The sequence below is a fragment of the Arthrobotrys flagrans genome (genome assembly GCF_004000055.1).
Source record: "Arthrobotrys flagrans strain CBS H-5679 chromosome Unknown unitig_9, whole genome shotgun sequence".
NCBI classification, from domain to species: Eukaryota; Fungi; Ascomycota; class Orbiliomycetes; order Orbiliales; family Orbiliaceae; genus Arthrobotrys; species Arthrobotrys flagrans.
In genome coordinates, this window is record NW_027137551.1 from 2,583,626 (window position 1) to 2,602,526 (window position 18,901).

The 18,901-nt window shown below is 46.6% G+C and overlaps 3 protein-coding genes across 3 annotated transcripts; 1 reads left to right on the forward strand and 2 right to left on the reverse strand.

The window, feature by feature from the left end:
• Positions 1-150: 150 nt before the first annotated feature.
• Positions 151-2,405, reverse strand: DFL_006107 (uncharacterized protein; the record flags this gene model as incomplete). The annotated part of the gene is made up of 2 exons (XM_067635473.1): positions 151-1,653; positions 1,791-2,405. The coding sequence occupies 2 exons, from the start codon at positions 2,403-2,405 to the stop codon at positions 151-153; spliced, it is 2,118 nt and encodes a 705-aa protein (XP_067489899.1).
• Positions 2,406-14,416: 12,011 nt separating this feature from the next.
• Positions 14,417-16,748, reverse strand: DFL_006108 (uncharacterized protein; the record flags this gene model as incomplete). The annotated part of the gene is made up of 4 exons (XM_067635474.1): positions 14,417-14,773; positions 14,835-14,990; positions 15,045-15,347; positions 15,405-16,748. The coding sequence occupies 4 exons, from the start codon at positions 16,746-16,748 to the stop codon at positions 14,417-14,419; spliced, it is 2,160 nt and encodes a 719-aa protein (XP_067489900.1).
• Positions 16,749-17,084: 336 nt separating this feature from the next.
• On the forward strand, positions 17,085-18,433 carry DFL_006109 (uncharacterized protein; the record flags this gene model as incomplete). The annotated part of the gene is made up of 4 exons (XM_067635475.1): positions 17,085-17,284; positions 17,379-17,528; positions 17,585-17,930; positions 17,987-18,433. 4 exons carry the CDS (start codon positions 17,085-17,087, stop codon positions 18,431-18,433), a joined length of 1,143 nt encoding a protein of 380 aa, XP_067489901.1.
• Between the last annotated feature and the right edge of the window lie 468 nt (positions 18,434-18,901).

Sequence of the window (18,901 nt, forward strand, 5' to 3'; positions counted from 1 at the left end):
AGCAATCTGGTATATTGCCAAATCAAGCATCCTTATTCGCCATTCCATGCAAATATGCCATGAGCAATTTAGTGAAGGAGGGGAGGGGAGAGGGTTAGTTCCTCCGGTCATGATACGAAAAATAATGTCCAAGGAAACATGTGGAAAGCTTTAAAGGAGTTTAGGCTGGCTGGCCTCCTTGCTCTGGAATAGTGCAAGTGCTCGAGAACAGATTCGTCGGAAGACGCAGGTTGTTTCTCCGGATGGCGTACGAGCCATGCTTTCGATGAAGCTCTTCGAGTCATCCAGATTAACGATCTTCTTGCGTTTCTCCTCTGGATCAGGGTAGGTGTCGTCCCGGGAATCTTTGAGGGCAGCCTGAAGATGACGAATTGTCGCAATCGAATAGATGATGTCCCTGTTGTCAAGGGTCCTCTCCAAGTATGGTCTGCAAGCTTCTAGGATATCCCGAGCAGCCGGGGAACCGGGGTCTGAGAGTTTCAGGAACATTTTAATGGCTCCCCAGAACTTGGTCGAACGAACATCAGGGGACTCCTCCTCTGGGTTGAAGTCGGCCAAAGAGATATTGGCCGAATCGTCTTCGTCCTCCAGACGCTTGTTCATCACCAGGGTCTCGATGATCCTAACTCTGTCGAGGGTCTCCGAAATATTTTCGGCCCTGGAAGACTGTGGTCCGATAAGAGGTCCGTCGCTCTTTCTTCCAAGTCCGTAGAGGAGATCCATGACGGTGTACAGGATTAGAGCGGCCTTTCCTGGTGGAAGGTGGTCGAGGCTGGTTTCAGCGGTGGCAGGAGCCTCTCCGGAGTTCAACCTGTCAAAGACGGTTCCAAGGAAATTAACGAGATCGATATTGAGCGACATGATGGAGATGCATTCATCCGAAAACCAACCGGTCTCGAATAGCTGGTCGAGAGCAGGGGCGTATTTGTTGCTGTAGAGTGCTTTGACACCTTCATTCCCAGGAAGGTACGCATTCTCGCTTGGAGGTGGAGTCGGTGGAGGTGGAGCGGATCCAGCGATCAGGTCGTCAATCTTGATTCGCTTAGCAGGGTTTCCAGTGGAAAGGTCGTCTCGGAAGTTCGGGTAGCCAGATGCACCAGGGGTAGACGACCTCGGAATTGGGGTACCAGAAGTTCGCGGAGTGTCAGAAACCGACCCAGGGAATGGACTACCACGGTCGTATGTTCGTTTCAAGTCCCGGAATCCGTTCGAGTCGGAGTGCAAGGTCATCCTCTCTCCGAGCATCGGGCTAAGATTCGGTGGAGGGAGCGTCGCACTCTCCAGAGCCGGGTCGATTGCAGAGTAAGGGTCGAATTCATACTGGGAGCGTGGAGAGCTTCCGTTTGTAGAGAGAGCATGGCTGCTGGGCATGTAAGGCATCGGAGCCGAGGTTGGCATGTGATGATGTGGCATCGGCGGCATCGGCGGCATCTGCATAGCCATGGACATTGACATCTGGCCATGATGGGGCATGGGCAGAGCAGGACCTGGGGAGACCCCATAGTTGGCTGGGGCTAGGCTGGGAGGGGTATTTACAGGCGCTGGTTGGATTGGAGGAGGGCCTTGAGGAGCTTGCTTGAAGATTGGGTCGTAACCTAAGCATTCACGCTTTGACTTTGCGCAGTTCTTGCATGTCGGGTGAGCCTCGTCACACTGGTGGCAGTGGTGGGGGTGTTCCGTTAGCCATCGTTACGCGACAACAGAGAAGAGACGGAAAAAATCGCAAGAGCGACAACTCGATTTTTTAGGGGGGGGATTTTTTTTTTTTTTTTTTTTTTTTTTCGCGTTACCTTGATTCTTCGCTTTCGACAAGTAAGACAGCCGGTCTTTGTTCGTCGCTTGATCTCTTTCTTGTGTCTTCCGCCGGACATTATTCGCTCTGAAGGCTGCATGACCGAAGGCAATGGATATCGTAAGTTAGGCTGATGTGGTGAGCCTGCAAGGTGTGGTGGACCACCCGGCATCGGATAGTAGCCTTGCATTCCTGGTAGCGAAGGCGAGGGCGCAGGTAATGGTGATCCTACTTGGAGGGTTTGAGGAACCGGCGATGAGGTCGGAGGTGGTGCTAATCGGATTGGAGGGAGGGAGAAGTTTGACGATCCGACTCCAGGGAGCGAGGCAGAGGAATATGTTGGAGAGTCTCGGGCAGATCCTGGCTGTTGTGGATAGGAATAAGAGGACATAGAAGGTGATGGGTAGGAGCCAGGAGAAGGGTAGGAGGTGATGTTCTGTCTATTTTGAAGGGGGGGTTGAGCGTAAGAGAATGTGGGAGAGGGAGTCGAGTGTGGTGAAGGCCTATGCTCAAGATGCCCGAGATGGGGGGAGGAAATATGCGGCTGGTACCGAGAGGAACCATGCACGCTGGTTGGCCTGCTGTCGGGATGGTTGCTGTTGTATTCAACCATGATCATACCTGGAGAGACTAAATAAAAAATAGAAAAAAAAGAAATAAAAGAGAGATTTTCGAATCGTCGTCGTCGTCTTCTCTCTTCGCCTTCGCCCTCTTCGTCTGTCGTGGTCGTTAACTTGTCGTCGTCTTCTCCAGATGGATTAGTATTTCTGGAAGGGTTATTGAGTGGCTTCTATTTCTGTTTTATCGAGAATCGATAGATAGATGTCAGTCGCAAGTTTATCCCTTTATTTTATTTATATATGTATATATATATATTTCAAGGTCATGATGTCCCTCTCGGCTAGGTTTCGGTCTGATCTTAAAGGAATTGATTGAGGAAAAAAGAGAGAAAACAGCGGTGAGAGAATTGGGAAAGGGCAGGGCAGTTTAGTGGTGGTGAGAGTTTGTAGTGCAATGCAGGTGTGGGTGCGCGATGAGAATGATGTAAAAAGGTTGCAAAGGAGAGAGACCGTAGGCCCAAAAAAAAAAAAAAAAAAAGAGAGAAAAAGAAAAAGAGGCAAATTGGTAGCCAGCACAAGGGAAGGAGGGTGTGTGATGTGAAAAGGGGGAAGCAGGAGAGAGGATTGAGAGCGATGGTGATGATTAGGAAAGCAGAGTAAAGGAGGCAGGAATGGGAAAGTATAGAATGATAATGATGATGATTCTACTCTTTCTGCCTCACTCTGCTTCAAGTTAAGCGGTATGACAACAGGTGATATGGATAGGTATGGATCTATGGTATCAATATGAATGGGTATAATCAGAAGCCGTCTCGCTTCCTGGTTCAAGGTTGGCCTTGCCGAACTGTTGCTTTGGTTTGGTTTGGTTTGGTTTGGTTCCGAACAATTTTAAAAGGAAAAGTGCCCGAGTCCAGAGTGAAAGTACGGGTCGGCTAAAGCGTCAACCAGCGAGAGGGAACGTGGGCGTTCGAGAATAAAAATAAATATAATAAAAAGTCAAACTAACATTCAGATTGACGAGAAGTCTCGACGTCTCGTCTCCCCTTTGCTTTTGCTTTTGCTATTGCCTTGGACGGAGACTTTGAGAGTGCAGGCGAATGGGGGGTGAGAAGTGTATGTCAAAAAAAAAAAAAGGGATCCGGAGGAGAACTTTTTCGATATTAAGTTTTTCTCTCCCTTTCCCTTTGAGCGGACATGAGAAGGAATGCTGAGTATAACTAATGATGGGTAATGCTTAGGCGGGAGGGAAAAAACCGAATATATGAAAAATAAACAAAAAAACCCACCGTTTAGATGACCGGAAAAAGAAAAAAATGGAAATGCAAGGAAGGGAGGGCTTCCAAAAAAGAATATAGAGAGGTACCTATGTATATACGCACATGCACATACATACATATAATGCAGCAGACAGAGCGAGAGCGAAAGAGAGAGAGCGCTGGCTGGGCGTCAGTTTGTCCAGTGTTTCGATAATTTTCCCGTTTGGCCTGGTCTTGACCCAAAAATAAGGAAGGGAAAAAAAAAAGCGAAAAAATTTGGAGAGTGTCGGCTGCGGCCAGATAACCGGGCGACCCAGATCTATTTATGACTTGGGTCTGTGTCGTCAGCCGTAAGTAATCCCGAACGAGTTTTGTCGAGGGACGGGCACGACAGGCAGGCACGAAACGACAGGGCATCAGACAGGCGAGAGGGTGGCACGTAACCGAGCTCCCTGCTCACTGGCTCGTTCGTCCTGTTCTGTTTCGCTTGACTGCGTGGTGACCTGAGCCTGACTTTTCGGTTGGACAGACGGACTTGGCTTCTTTGGCCCTAGCCGGAACAGAAGTTTTCCAGAAGGCCATGCAGAACAAAAGGCAAACGAGGGTGTATGTATGATGATGATGGTGGTGGGTCGCTAAAACATTACAACTGGACTGGATGGAGGCACTCACGCTTCGTATTCTGCTTGCTTGCTTGCTTGCTTGCTTGCTTTGTTTGGGCTGGTCTCTGTGCTGGCGCTTCTCTGGATTTATTATATTCGTTTTTCTCTTCTATAGTATATATCGGATTTCCAATTTCTTGTTGGCCCCTTTTCACTATGCTGGCTTGTGACAAATGGCAGTATTTTCCCTATCGAGTTTGTGTGAAATATACTTTCCCCAAGTGAGACAGTAGAGCGTATTCGGATACCAGCGTCGTTGGGTTTGAAAGGGAGAGGAAAAACTCTGCTTTTGAAAGTCAAAGGCCTCCTTCGACAGGGTTGTGTCGAGGGGAAAGGCTAGGCACAGTGAGCTAGCCAAGTTAGCGAGCGAGAATCCTCCCAACTTAAACAATGAAACTTATCTCGTCAAGGAAAAAAATAAAAATAAAAATTGAATAAAACATGGCATGGTGCAAAAGGCTGCCATTTAAATTCTAGAAAGCCCAGAGGACGACAGGATCACGGTAACAAGGCCACTCGAGTACTCGTTGGTACCCATAAGTACCCTGGACCAAGTCCACCCGCATGTCCGCTAATGATAGTTGGATCCCAGCTGAGGATGTGTGCGAGGGATACATGCAGTGTGGTTAGCTAGGCGATGGTGGCAACAATCCGACGCTAACCCTGCACGCCTACGAAAATTTCGAGTCCATGATCCTTATTTTTCTTTTTGTGCATGGAGAAAAGGAAAATAGTGCCCCGTAGATATCCAAGTTCACTCCGGACTACCAAAGTAACGAAGTCCACAGAACTGTTTTGCCCTGTCGGTCTCGAGAACTGCTGAAACGTAGGGTCGATAGCGGGAAAATAAAGCGAGAGACTCCCAACTGCATGGCCTTGGTTTTGGCTGAAAAGAGAAAGAAATGTGAAGCACAAGATCCAATGGTACAACAAGATTTCCCGCAGAGCGCACCAACCAATCTCCAAATCCGTGACTATCAGAAGAGGAATTTGAAACCCTCCGACTTGCGGTGGCCGGCGCCCAGGTGTCCACCTTCATCAAACCTTCTAGCGGAGAGTTAAATTTCCTGGGAGGTTTTTTGTGGACACCTTGGTGACATCCGAATGCTTCCAATGCTGGATACGAAGAAGTACTTTAGGGCATTTGATAGGAAATACCCAGAGGTATCGATGAATGATGAATTCGCATAACCGGCCGCTTTCTTTTCACTCGACCCAAAAAAAGTCGATATAGCTCAAATCGTACAGCTATACTTCTGGAAAGTCGGATTCAGTGCGTTTGGAGCCGAACTTCTACGCGAGAAGAAACGTCATCGTGTCTGATCCCGGAAAAAACAACCAAATCTCGTCTATTGCCCCTGTTGAAGCGTGGCAGCGGACGGGCAGTTGCACATTATGCGTGTGGTCGCTCGCTCCTGCTGTTCCTGTCCTGGAATTGAGCCATGGCCCCACTCCCCGTTGTTTCCTTTTTCTCATAGTTGGCAGCTTGGGCGCATGCAGGAAACGGAACAAATAGGCGACTGAGCTGAGGAGATCTCTGAACGAAAGGGACTTCGGGCTTGTCACCCCTGCAGTAGGGTTTCATTCGAACCAAAGAAAGAAACTAAAAGCATTGTGAGAAATAATGACAGAATAGCAGAACCTACCGAGGTTCGGACCAAATTTCCTTTTGGTAACAAGAAGCGTAAGCGCTTAGATTAAGGACCAGCGGCTAGCTCAAGGTGGCTATTCTCTCGAAAGTAATGGATAAACGGCAATACGAAGTGTGGACTATTGAATGTGGTGAAGTGGTTTATCCGACAATGTCGTGGTTTTTCTGTCCAACAATTAGCACTTCCGCAAAGCTTTTTGGCCTCTCGTTATGGAAAATCTAGGGAATAGATGGTGGGAGCGTGTGATATATCGGAGACAACGAAAAGAAGAAGAAGAGGAGGAAGAAGAGATATCAACAAATAAGAAAACGACGGAGACGGTTTTGATCAGGACCAGGTCACAGAAACACAGGTTGGTTCGAAACGAGGCCGCGGCACCAGAATACCAACGAGCTTTATGTTTCCAGATAGCAGGTTAATCGATCGATGTGATAAGCCAACATGACCCGAATCTGCAGTCGTTGCCTTAATTTTCCGACGTAGGAAAGGCAACCACGCATATGTTTAGGTATAACCATGGACAGGAGTCGTTTTTGTGCAATGGAAGACGGGTACAAGCCTTCTGGAATCAATACACTCACTGATATCCTTCGAAGAAAAGGAAGCAAACAAGAGTACAAGAGTACAACATGCTTGCCAAAGGCAGACCCTGGTACAAATGTGAATGAAGTGGAAGGGTCTAATAGAAAGATTAACTAATAAGGGGGGGATGGGATTGGTATGGCAAGACTGTTTCCTAACAGGCCCTCGCCAGCAGGACTTGACGGGTAGTTACAGAAATATATGATGCTTCAAATGCATGAACAGCTCTTAGTGGCTGGGGATGTTGTATTTCGCATGACGATTGATTCTTACTTACAAGGTTGACTGATTCCTGCCCCTAATCTCTTCAATGGCCTGTGTAACACCAGAGACACGGTATCTGTTTGCTTAGTGTCTGCCAGCTGTTGATCTTCGTACAGGATCCTTCTCGTTGGCCGATATATTTGCGGTAGAATCTTTATGGTCGGCGATTCAGCAAATTCTGAATTCCTAGGTTTTCCGAGTAAGAGATGAAGATGCTAAATCGTGAGACCTGGAATGCCCGCAACCTCAAGTATTATAAAGTGACAGTGCTTTTGACGTTGCTGGAATAGAATATGTCGTTCAACCATAGAAACAGTTCTGATCGTGACAGATGTTGAAGTTTTCCCTGGTGTTTATTGGGAGTAAATGAAAGAAAAGATCACTTGTGCCGACTCTCCTGGGCGAAGATAGATAGTTGGATCAATTGCGGGTCGAGCCTCGCGATATAATTTTTTTTGCAGAATAAAACTAGAGAGGAAATCCAGACCAAAGTTCTTCATACGACGACGGTTTGTGTCTGAAAAACGATTGATCTGTGTTTAGAGAACAGAAACTCGAAGACCAATGGCCTATGTAGATGATGTTGAGGGAAAGAATCGAATTGAAAGCGAAGGAGAGGAGTCGATCGAGATGAGGAGAACAACCTTGTAACATGCAATTGAAGGGTTCAAGGCAAATGTGGGACACCGGAAAAATAGCTTGCTGTTTAAATTCCTTATAAAATATTTCTTGACACTGTCGACAAAGTGGCGGGTCTGCCAGGCCCTTGTTAAGCGTTCGAATCCCGCAAGCTAGGGTATTAGCGTCAGATGCCGGGGAATTGATGAGAGGGCAGGTTGCGAAGCCGAACGATATATGCGGCTGCGTCTTATTGGTTTTTCGTTAAACTGGGGTAGTTGGGGGGGTATGTTCGGGATTCTCCCTCGTTTCTTGATCTTGGACCAGCAACTTGACCGAAGGTTTTCCCCGTGAGCGAGTGAGGTTAGAAGCAGAAGAAACAGGAAAAGGCAACCTAGAATTAATATTTGTTTCTAGCTCAGGGCCTCCGAGAGAATAGGCCAAAAGGGCGATTGGATTTCTGGATCGAATGGCTGGAACGATAGACCACCAGGCGCATCACCCATCAAAGCTAATCTGAAACTAGAGGATGCCTACTGAAAGTCGCTTGCTTCACAGGTTGATGCAGGAACAGGAAGGGCTTTGCAGGAAGCTAAACCAGAGCGAGGACTGGCCGAAATGCCCCAAGCCCAGCCAGTGACCTACTTACTCGCCTAACCAAGACAGTGGCTTTCGCGGAAGATTGAAGGCTTCGAGAATTCGAGGAACTTTTTTTATATATGTTGAGCAAAAGCGGAAAGTCGTGAAGTTTTTGGGAAGTTGAGGTGTTGCAAATCGGAGTTTTAATTAGTTCAGATGGATTCAGCCAATACACAGTCACTAGTTCACTAGGGACAAGATCCATGCATGCATCGATACCAAGCTCAATTAACCTTGGGATAGGAAATGTGGTGGATCCACCAAGTACGGTTTTTCAGGAACGAGAGCGATGTGCTGGAACCTCGTATTGCGGCACTGGTATCTCATATCGACGATAACTACTTTTTATACTAGCTGGAAATGAACATGTACATATACATTACATGTATATGATGAACATGTAAGTACCTGCCAAATGCCTCGAAGCAAATAAATATAAATAACGATAGTTAATATCGGCCTAATGTACCCGAGGGCGGGCGCACCACCATCGGCTTGGGTTAACAGTTTTCGTAAATAATATAAGTCTTGGGTGGTCGGAGACTATTTTCAGTGGCTGATTGGCAGCAGCCATGATTCCATTCCGCATCACCAAAGGTTTTGCTATTACCTATCGTATACCTTTTTTAGAAGTAGACGGAATTACGGAACGGGTTCGTTTCATAGACTCGTTTCCTTCACTAATGTTACAGGAAAACTTCCTACCATTGTTAGATCTGAACTTGAATGCGAAAAAGAATAGGTATTCTAATTGACAAAGCTCTCTAGTCTTACAAAATTTTAGGACCCTGCAAGAGTATACCAGCAGACTGGCCTAGCCTATACTTTTTACCAGAGAATACTTCTCTTCCATTCGCTTTTCTAGAAATGCAATTCGCAATCTGACGGCTAATCATCCGGTCGATGGAGGGGGGATCGAAAAGGCGTATTTGGGGGTCACCCACGATAAACATCAAAGCTTCATGCATCTAGATTACAATTGAAGCTAAGAAGCCTACGAGCAAAGGATATTCCCATCTTCCAACCCGAAAGAACAATCAATCAATATCCAATCTGAGACCTCTCATCTTCCAGCCCTCAGAAAATCCATGCAGGGGTTCACAGTTAGCTCTCGATATCGCTCGTCCTCTATCTCCCAATCCTTGTTCTTCTCGAACGAATCAAACGTTAAACGGCACGGGAGACGTGCCCAAACCTGCAGGTGTGAGCAGATATCCTTGCTCACCATGCAGAAAAAGGAATGCTTCCAGAAGGCAAATGGAAGCCTCCTTTGCTTGTGAGACACCAGCGCAAGCAGTCACCAAGGTCTAGATTCGGCTCTGGTTAACAAGTCAGGAAGCCAAAAGCATCACGATACGAAACGTTATCCAACAGTTGGCTCCAAATTAAGGATCGGTCTCCCATTTCCCCTTTATTCATTGTTTGTTGGTTCCATCACCCACTGCACATGTACAGTTCCAAGTATTGTGTACATTTCAAAGAACATGTCTGGCACCCGGAGGGCACTAAACGACCTGTCAGAACAACAGATCTGCAGACTTTGCACTTACGCTGGACAAGGGTGGCAGATGTGGAGGTCAGCACTTCATGTTTCGAGAAGAGACCGGATAAACCTCCCCTGTCACACTCTCTGAAAAGGACCCCCCCCAAAATGCCCTCAACAAATTAAATTGTGTTACTGAGGGTAGACAACTTATACGGGAATCCAAGGCGGGGCGGATCCAATTATTCCCTCATCTACAGACAAAATTACTGAAACGCCAGAGGTGGGTCGTCCCTTCGTTAGCGGGCTGTGTTAAAAATCATGCAAGGAACGAACTTTCTGGTAGTTGGGAGCTCAGATCAATTCAAGCCTGGCTGCCCCGCTTAGGCGAGGGTCAATTCTCATGAAAAATCTCGGTTCGGGCTTCACGAGATTCTAGCCTTACCTTCATGCGAACAAGAAATTTTGATCTCCTGTCAGCAATCGGTCCACAGCCGAGGCATAAACGACTTCCCCGAATAAAATGTCGCACATTACCTCATCGAAAGTATCGAACACGAGGGGTGGATATTGTTATGCAGACTCGAATTAATGGATAATGTTAATCGAGCTAATCCATTGAAGCTCGAGAACAGAATCTAGCCACCTGCGTATGCGCTCCAAAATGTCCTTACATCCAGCTTTTGGCTATCAGACTTCACCCTCAAGGTTCCCCCGGAACAGGTAATGGCGGTTTCCGAGCCAATTTGCACAGAGAGCAGGGACACACGCAGCCGACAGGTTTCGTAATAGTAAGGAGCTTTCCCAAAGTCATGCGATGTTTCATGTCGAATAGATTGCCGTGGCTTCCGAAAAAGCAGTTGGAGAAAAAAACGTCCTGGCTTTTTGCGTACCTTGATCAGGCTATCGCATCATCGGTTGTGCCACGTGCCGCTTTTTCTCGATAGTGAAGGCTTGTTCCTGAGTCGCTTCGACGATATGATATCATCCAACATTATCATGAATTCATGAATAATACACCGCGAATTCAGGGACTTTAGCGAACATAGTCGAGCAACTAGCTGCGATTTAAGACCTTAACTCCTACTCGTCTACCTAACTATGTTTTTTTTTTTTGACAACAGGCCTCCTAATGCCGCGTCGTCGCCATTGAAGTTGCAACGAAATTCGCATTTATTTACCGTATTTGGGCGGATACATGAGGCTGAACGCGCCAAACTAGGAAATATTCTGGAAAACTGCAATAGAAATCAAGGGGTGGGTGGCGCGAAACTCTCTTGAACAAGGGTTATCCCGTGCCTTCTAGAAGGTTTCCATGAACGATTGGAAATGAGAAAAAGAAAGTTTTATCCAGGAGCCGAGGGGAGGGAGCGGGCACCATTTTCAATTAGGCTCCCAGCATTTTGCCTATGTGCAGCAGAATTAGGTCTGTTCTCCGTCCCCACCAGGAACCATATGTTCGGATGTGTGGAAGCACTTGGCAAGTGTTCTGGAAAATATTCTGATGCAAGGCATGAGGGCGATCGATAGAACCCTAGATCCTGTCATGTCGTAAATACCAGACGAGGTTGGGACCTGTTTGCCAATTGGCAGGAAACTAATGAAGTCATTACGAGATATATTCTGGGCTAGTCCTGCGGAGAGGACGCTGGGACTTCGGTACATGTTGTCGATCTTCAGTCTTGAAGTTATGCTTTAGCCATCATGAAGTGAACAGGATAAGCTGCACTAGATTCGGCTGCTTTTATCGTTTGAAATTATGTACTATTTATCAGGGTGTCACACTTGTATCATAAGCTGGTCACTCCAACAGCAACCTGGCCATGGGCGACCATCGATAGCACACTATCATCAGGAGTTCGCCGACCATTGGCGTTTGCTAGGCTGACATCCAACTTCTTGATTTACCATAGTCAATTTTTGTAAACAAGCCCAAGACTGCCATATTACCGCCCGCATGACATAAATATCTCTTACGACTCATACACTCGTAAAAGAGCTATGCTTCGCGAAGGTGTATTTCTGTTGGAGTGCAAACTTATTTATCTCACCGGCCGGTCACATGCGCATAATCGAAAGGCTAAGATTTATCTGATGCGGTTCTTGCGACGGGGCTAGTCGAAATGAAGAAGCTCGTTTATTGCCACACGAACCTCGAATCGAAAGGCTTTCGACCCGATATTACTTACTCGAATTACTAGAGATGTCTTAACTACCTATAAATAAGCTCAGGTACCGATACCATACCTATCAGCCGTGCCGACTCCGGGGTTTGTGCTAAAGAGGAAATTTGTCTAGAGTATCAAAATTAGAAAGTGCCATTGCATTGCGCAATTGCGGCGTTTTTCTCTCTCCCTTCTCTCTTGAGATCATGAAGGGACGAGGGATATTGCAAATATATTCTACAGGCGCAGAGACTTTTCTCTATGATTGATCTTTCTAATCCGAGCTTAATGCACATGTATATGTAATAATGGCTTTTGTTAAGGAACTTCTGAAGCTTTCCTGCACCATGTCAAATACAATCGATCCGTGAGACCTAGGGTTATTTCCGGAGATAAGGCTACACTCCTCTCGTCGGCTATGCATCTGCAGGCTTGGGTGTTTTCTAGAACCGAATCAGCCCGATTTAATTAGTGTGTATGTTGTTCTTATACTTCTTCTTCAAGGACATGGTAGCTTGACTTTTCGTTGTCAATCCTCCAGGCGCAAGGGAACAGTTACGTTCTGGCACGACCATCCCACAACTGTTAAATGGATTAATTTCGGTCTAACCCTATATTATTTGAAGATCGTTGGCACCGTTGCTTTAAGAAGAAAATTTTTTTTTTTACTGCGCATTAAAGGTATCAGTGGAATTTTCTTTTGTCTCATAGCTAAGGTTGTTTTTTTGACCGACGCGGCGAAGTTACGTTCTATCGATATATCCTAGAGCTCTATATGAGCCCCGTTTATACGCAGGGCTTGGGACAGAGTAAACCGGGTTAATGGGCACCTCCATTTATATTTAAAAGAGATCAGCCGTCGTAATTAATGTCGAAATCAGCCACATATGCACATAATCAGAGTAAGCCAAGAGGTGTGGGATATTTCGTCAAAAGTGGATTTCAGACAGGATTGAATCTTCCACCAACCGGAGGCCACAGTACCTGACCTAGCGTCAGTCGACACCAAAAACTACTGGAAATATGCATTCTTCGAATTCCCACACCGCGACAACTCTGGACCATGGAAAAGGATCTGGAAAGCTTGGAAGCGGGGAATTTAGCTCTCTCGGTTCTTACGTTAGCAGTTATCTTAGACCCTTCTGACTGCATCTCGTCCCGCTTTGAGGCGAGTTACCTTGGTATCTTGTACATGATCTTCCGTGGGCCTTCTAGAAGGCGGACAGGGTGCCACAATTGCACAAGCATGATACACAAGATATGGAGCGCCCAGAAATTTAGATGCTACCGGATTCAGACTCTTTCATTTATCGCCCCTCTCTGCTATGGTATTACAATTAAATGCACGCAACATCGTACTTCGCACCCACAGGCTGATGTCAAAGGTGTATCATACTTAACGGAAACGTTACCATAAACTCGATTTTTTAGTGGGGCCATATCATCTTCATGTGTAGACTGTATTGGTTTACTCTGTTTTTATCGGCTTTGGCGTATGGAGTGTAAGCCCATTGGTATTTCTCGTCTTAGTATTCGGATAACTGTCGCTTTTTCTCCAGACGGTCATGCAGCCCAGAAGGCATTATCGGAAACCGCTTTAGAACTGTTCCGGTTTGTCATGCTTGGATCAGCAGATACCAAATAATAAGAATTACTGCTGATATTAACTTTGCGCTATACCAGTTTATGCATATAGGCATTTATCTTGAGTAAAATTGGGGGACACGAAATCAAATGCATTTAGCCATCTGTTACCAGTTTTATAATCAATAGTGATAAGCTCACTATAGGCAGGGTGTGCACGGACACTATGTACTATCACCTTACGAATCATCTCTCAGACTCTCCAACCGAGTTAATGCCTCGGTGTGTATATACCCGAATTAGTTCGTAACCGTGCAATTACTATACAGACGCTCGCGTGGAGACCCTCAATCCAGAATATAGGCGAATCACGTCACGTTCTCCCCTTAGTCTTCATCTGTTATATTTACCGGAATTACGTCCCAGTTAGACCTTTATATAAGTGTATGGATAAGAATTCTTGAGCAGCCCTTAGAGTGATACTCAATATATCTCGGTCAAGGCAAAGCTTGAATAAATATGCCTGCCTATGATTAGTATCCATGGAATCTCCGCCGCCAAAAAGCATTGACCAACTGCTAAAATGGTAGACGGCGTCAACTTGCGCTCAATCGGCCCGACATTCGTCTGGAATGAAACGAAAGTCTCTTAAAAACCGGGTGATCCCTTGATGAATTAAAGAACAAGGTCACCTGCTTTGCAAAGCCCCATCCACAACGCTAGAAGGACGTTTGTTCTTTCTAGAAGTGATTGTGGTCAATCTGAATTTATCCGATGTAACGAATCGGATTCTTTGCAAGGTCGTACCAGGATTTGCAACCTTGGATCATGCAAGACAAACTAGCCAGAAGCAAATAACGAAAAACAAAACAAAAAAAAAAACCTTGAAACCGCATTTCGTAGGATGTTGTATTGGTTGAGGATTCGTAAATTTCCCTCGAGTCGGCCAATAGGGCCAAACGATACGCTTATGACTTACACAATTCTGGGATAGTTCGTAAAAAGGAACCTGGAAACGGGCACTGCCACTCGGGAGATATCTGGAAAGATATTTCAATTTGTTCGGCGTGGAGGACGCCAGCTTCGGAGGGTGTATGGAAAGTCCGCGGCCTGGTGGAGCATATCCCTCACCCGTCACCGCAAAGCGCTAAACTGTCGACTAACCGTCCAACAGAACTCTTGTCCAGTCGAAATTCTTCCAAAGTTTTCGGAATTCGTCTTCCCTTCGGTCTTTGCCTCTACTCCATCTCCCCTGCCTCTTTATGACATCGGGCTCGCAATCCAGCATCCCCCCGATGATTTCTCGGGCGAATAGGTCGCCCTTTGGCCATCTGTCCTCGTTTTCCACGATATGCCCCATCCCTCCGTCAATTTCGAACCATACGTGAAAATATGGCGCCTCTTTCACCATGGACCTTCGGAAAGCCTGCTTCCCTAATTTTTTTCGGGATAAAGATGCAGTATCAATGATCTTTTTATGTTGCGACCACTCCTCGTCGCTAGAGAGAAACGCTTCCTGCAGCAGTATTAGCTAATGGGGTACGAATTGTGATTGTTGAGGAGTGTGAAATACTTACTCTAAAAAATGCTGGAGCTAGTTCACCCTGTTCGAGTGGAAGTGGTATAGCCTCAATAGCAGCATGTCGTTTCCGATGCGGAGCAGCTGCATTTTCGTAGAATATGACGTCCTGACCTCGGTCATGGTACATCCTGATGAGACATTTCATGAAGTTCTGCTCTGTGCGTTAACTAACCTGTGTTAGGAGGAGCCGTGATGCAAGACTTACCCGAATCTCCTCCCACTCATCATCGTCGCATTCTAGGGTATTGGTACGATGCTGGATTGGGACTATTGTCGCACCTCCCGGTGACAGCTCTGGCTCAGTTGGTAATGTCAGGAACACTCGTGTACCAAGCGATATAACTGGCGCGATTGGTTGTCTGTTTTCTTGTGAGCATAACGGGCAGCTGTCTAGAATACGCTGCTGGCGTTTGAAGTCATTGATGGCCATATTCTTAATATCAATCTCGCTTTTCTGGATCCGGCTTGCAAGCTTGCTCGCGTTCTCATCCATGTACTCGAGATCATCCTATATTTGAAAACTTAGTAACGGGCTTGTAATCGAGAAAATTTTTAGAGTACTTACGTCAAATTTAGCATCTTTCGCTATCCTTTCGGCAGCGAGACGACCCTCGTTTGTATGCCCCTTCGTCCTCTTCTCCTCCCTTACCATATCGTCTAGGGTGATATCCTCATTTGCCTCCATCTTGCCTTTTCTCCTGCCACTAGTGATTTCCTTGGCCTCGCTGCTCTTTCCTCCACCGGCAAGCAGCCGCGAGTCCATTGCAGATAATACCACCACATCCGGCTCTTTCTGGTTGGCGAATGCGGCAAGGGCCAAATTGTATTCTGCCTCAAGTTCTGCGGCCTTTGAATCCCCCCGTAATTGTGCCTTGAGCAAGCTGGCTCGTAGCTTGTTTAGGGCTGATTGGTCAATAATTTTAGTAACATTGGGAACTGGCTGATTTGAAGTCTTGATAACCTGCGGTGATCTTGGCGATGGATTGCGTGGCCTGGTCTCCTTTAAGTTGCGCTGGGCATATAGGTCACCAGTGGGATGCTCTTTATAATCTTTCCGGTCCTTGCCATATGTCTCCCGTCGGTCGAGCTCAATCCTTTCCTCTCGAACTTCGTCAAAGCTTTGGAGGTCTCCGAAAACTTCTACGCCGACACTGTCGACGCTGCGTTTCTCCTCCTCTGCTCTTGCGTAGACATTCTTGAGCTTTCTCATCCGCCACTGGGAGCCGCTATCACCGAATGTAAACGAAGGCCCGGTTGATTTGGGGGGCTCATAATTGTCCAATGAGATGCCCTCCCGAAGAGGAGCATTTAATTCCTTGGAGGAAACTTTTAGCTGATAGTCTTTGACTGTTTGCTTCGTTGTAGTCGAGGTATCCTTTGGTTTCTTGACTCCTCTTTGCAAGTATTCGACATTTATACCTGATTCCTCCATCCACGAATCTCGTTTCAAGGGTGGCGAGTCCGTTGTTGGCTTCGGTATATCTTTCTCGACCGGGTCCTCGTCGCCAGCCTCCTTTTCCACCCACATGCCTTCACCCTCTAGTTCCTCCTCCTCAGGGATATCGCCGGGCATATCGTCCCTCTTCCGTTTCTCCCGCCTCCGGGAACCATCTTCGTCATGATGCGAGTGCCGCGATCGTTTACTACTACTATGATGTCTGTGCCGGTCATGATCGCGATCCCTATCATGCCTCGAAGATGATGAGCGATGGTGATGCCGGTGCCTATGATGTCTGTCCTCAGAATCACCTTCACGATGTGACCTGGTCTTGTCTCCCGGCCGATCAAGGTTCTCGTTCTCGCGCCGTCTATGACGTCGTTCGCTATCCTCATCTTCGCGTTCGCGATGTCGTTTTCGGTCGTGATCGCGATGCCGGGAGTCGCTGTGTCGGCTAGAAGTGGTTTCCATTGCGGTAATTTGTAGTATGACTCGACAATTGGTACAGTCGAGATTTCGTTGTGATCTGTTCGTCGGAACGAACGATAGTGGTTGTAGTTTAGGTTTGAGTTTCGCGAGCCGCGGTTTTAGTGATTTCTCTAGGGAAGTTTCAATGACAAACCTTGCAAGCTTCAACCATCCCACTTTGCTTCAAGCTTCAGGCACCAACATTCCTACAAACTACAGTATCTCACGGCACCCTATAAAATCTATCTTCTATCGCTAGGTCCTCGATTGCGAAAGCCTGAGAGTCTAGACACACGCGAACACAGCTTATTCAAAGCCCGGAGCTTGAACCCTTCCAACATGTCGCAGCCACCAGTTATCATGGTAGTCGGCATGGCCGGGTCTGGCAAGACAACGTTCATGCAGCGACTGAATGCACATTTACACCAGAAGAAGGAACCGCCATATATCGTTAATCTTGATCCAGCCGTCAAGAATGTACCCTTTGACAGGCATATTGACATCAGAGATTCGGTCAACTACAAGCAGGTTATGAAGCAGTACGTGGATTATTGGAACCTTTCCCTCTATCGAACCTTTCACGAGGCAGGAATGATTTACCAAGAAATGCTCAATACCAAATCTTTACCATAGGTACAACCTCGGCCCCAATGGCGGTATTATGACCTGTTTAAACCTTTTCGCGACAAAAATCGACCAAGTTATGGGAATCTTGGAAAAGCGGGCGCCAACAATATCTCGGGTATTGGTCGATACACCTGGACAGATCGAATGTTTCGTTTGGTACGTAGGATTCTATGGTGCAGACAAGTTATATTTTTACTGACATCGATATCAAGGTCTGCTTCTGGGGCCATAGTTACAGATGCTTTGGCTTCGTCGTTCCCTACCGTTCTTGCATACATTATCGATACCCCGCGAACGACATCTACGTCGACTTTCATGTCGAACATGCTGTACGCCTGTTCGATTCTCTATAAAACAAAACTACCGATGATTATAGTTTTCAACAAAACCGATGCCCAAGATGCCTTGTTTGCCAAGGAGTGGATGACGGATTTCGAGGCCTTCCAGGCCGCGTTACGAAAGGAGGAAGAGAAGGAAGATGGGACGAACAGCGGATACATGGGGAGCTTGATGAACAGCATGAGTTTGATGTTGGACGAATTCTATAATCATTTGGATGTAAGTTCCTATGTTCTACGGATGTTCCTTGGTTGCGACGACTAATACGTAAATAGGTGGTTTCCGTTTCGTCGATGACTGGCGCTGGTATTGATGAATTCTTTAAAGCCGTCGATTCAAAAGTGGAGGAGTACAAGAAGGACTACTTGCCGGAACTCGAGAAGGCCCGCAAAGAAAGGGAGGCAAAGAAGATGGCGAATCAAAACGAGCAACTGGACAGATTGATGGCAGATATGAATGTTGCTGGTGAATCTTCGTGGAAGAAACCCAAGAAAGATGTTAAAGTTCCAGCGAGTGAACCGGAGATCGACACTCTCAGTGATGCGGCAGACTCAGATTCCGACGAACTTATGGAAGGAGAACCTGACGTTGAGGATAATACAAACGATGGAAGAATGGGCGACGATAGCTTGATCGATCGATACGAACGAGCATTGCATAAGGAGGGCAAGGAAGATGCTTCGGACGAGAGTTTTATGAGGTACCTTAATGCACCGAGATAGCTTTTCTGTCTCGGCTTTCGTAGGTTACATTGCCGCCCTGGTTTTCAGCATAGTAGGAGGCGTTACGTATTCGGTTTAATGAATGTATACCATTGGAGCTTTTGAACGGTATTTTAATGTTTCTGTATACCTAGTTTTAGCTGACCCCAAGCTCAATGCCAGCGCTTTCTATCCAACTACGACCATGTGCGCATATATCTACTAGCTAGTATGGCTCCCAAGATACGAAGTAGGTGCTTAGGTAGATAGTGACTTTATGGTTTAGAGGCGTTGGCTGCACGCATGAGAAATCATATTTCAAATACTCATACCTAGTCTCGTAAACCACTCATACCTAGAGTAGCCTCGAATCCATACCCAAATATAGAACCCGTTCATGTGGCCATTGTCTTTACATTTACGCTGTAGACCCTGTGTAACAGTCGACTACGGCCAACACGTTGCATTGCTTTGGTTCGTTATCACGTG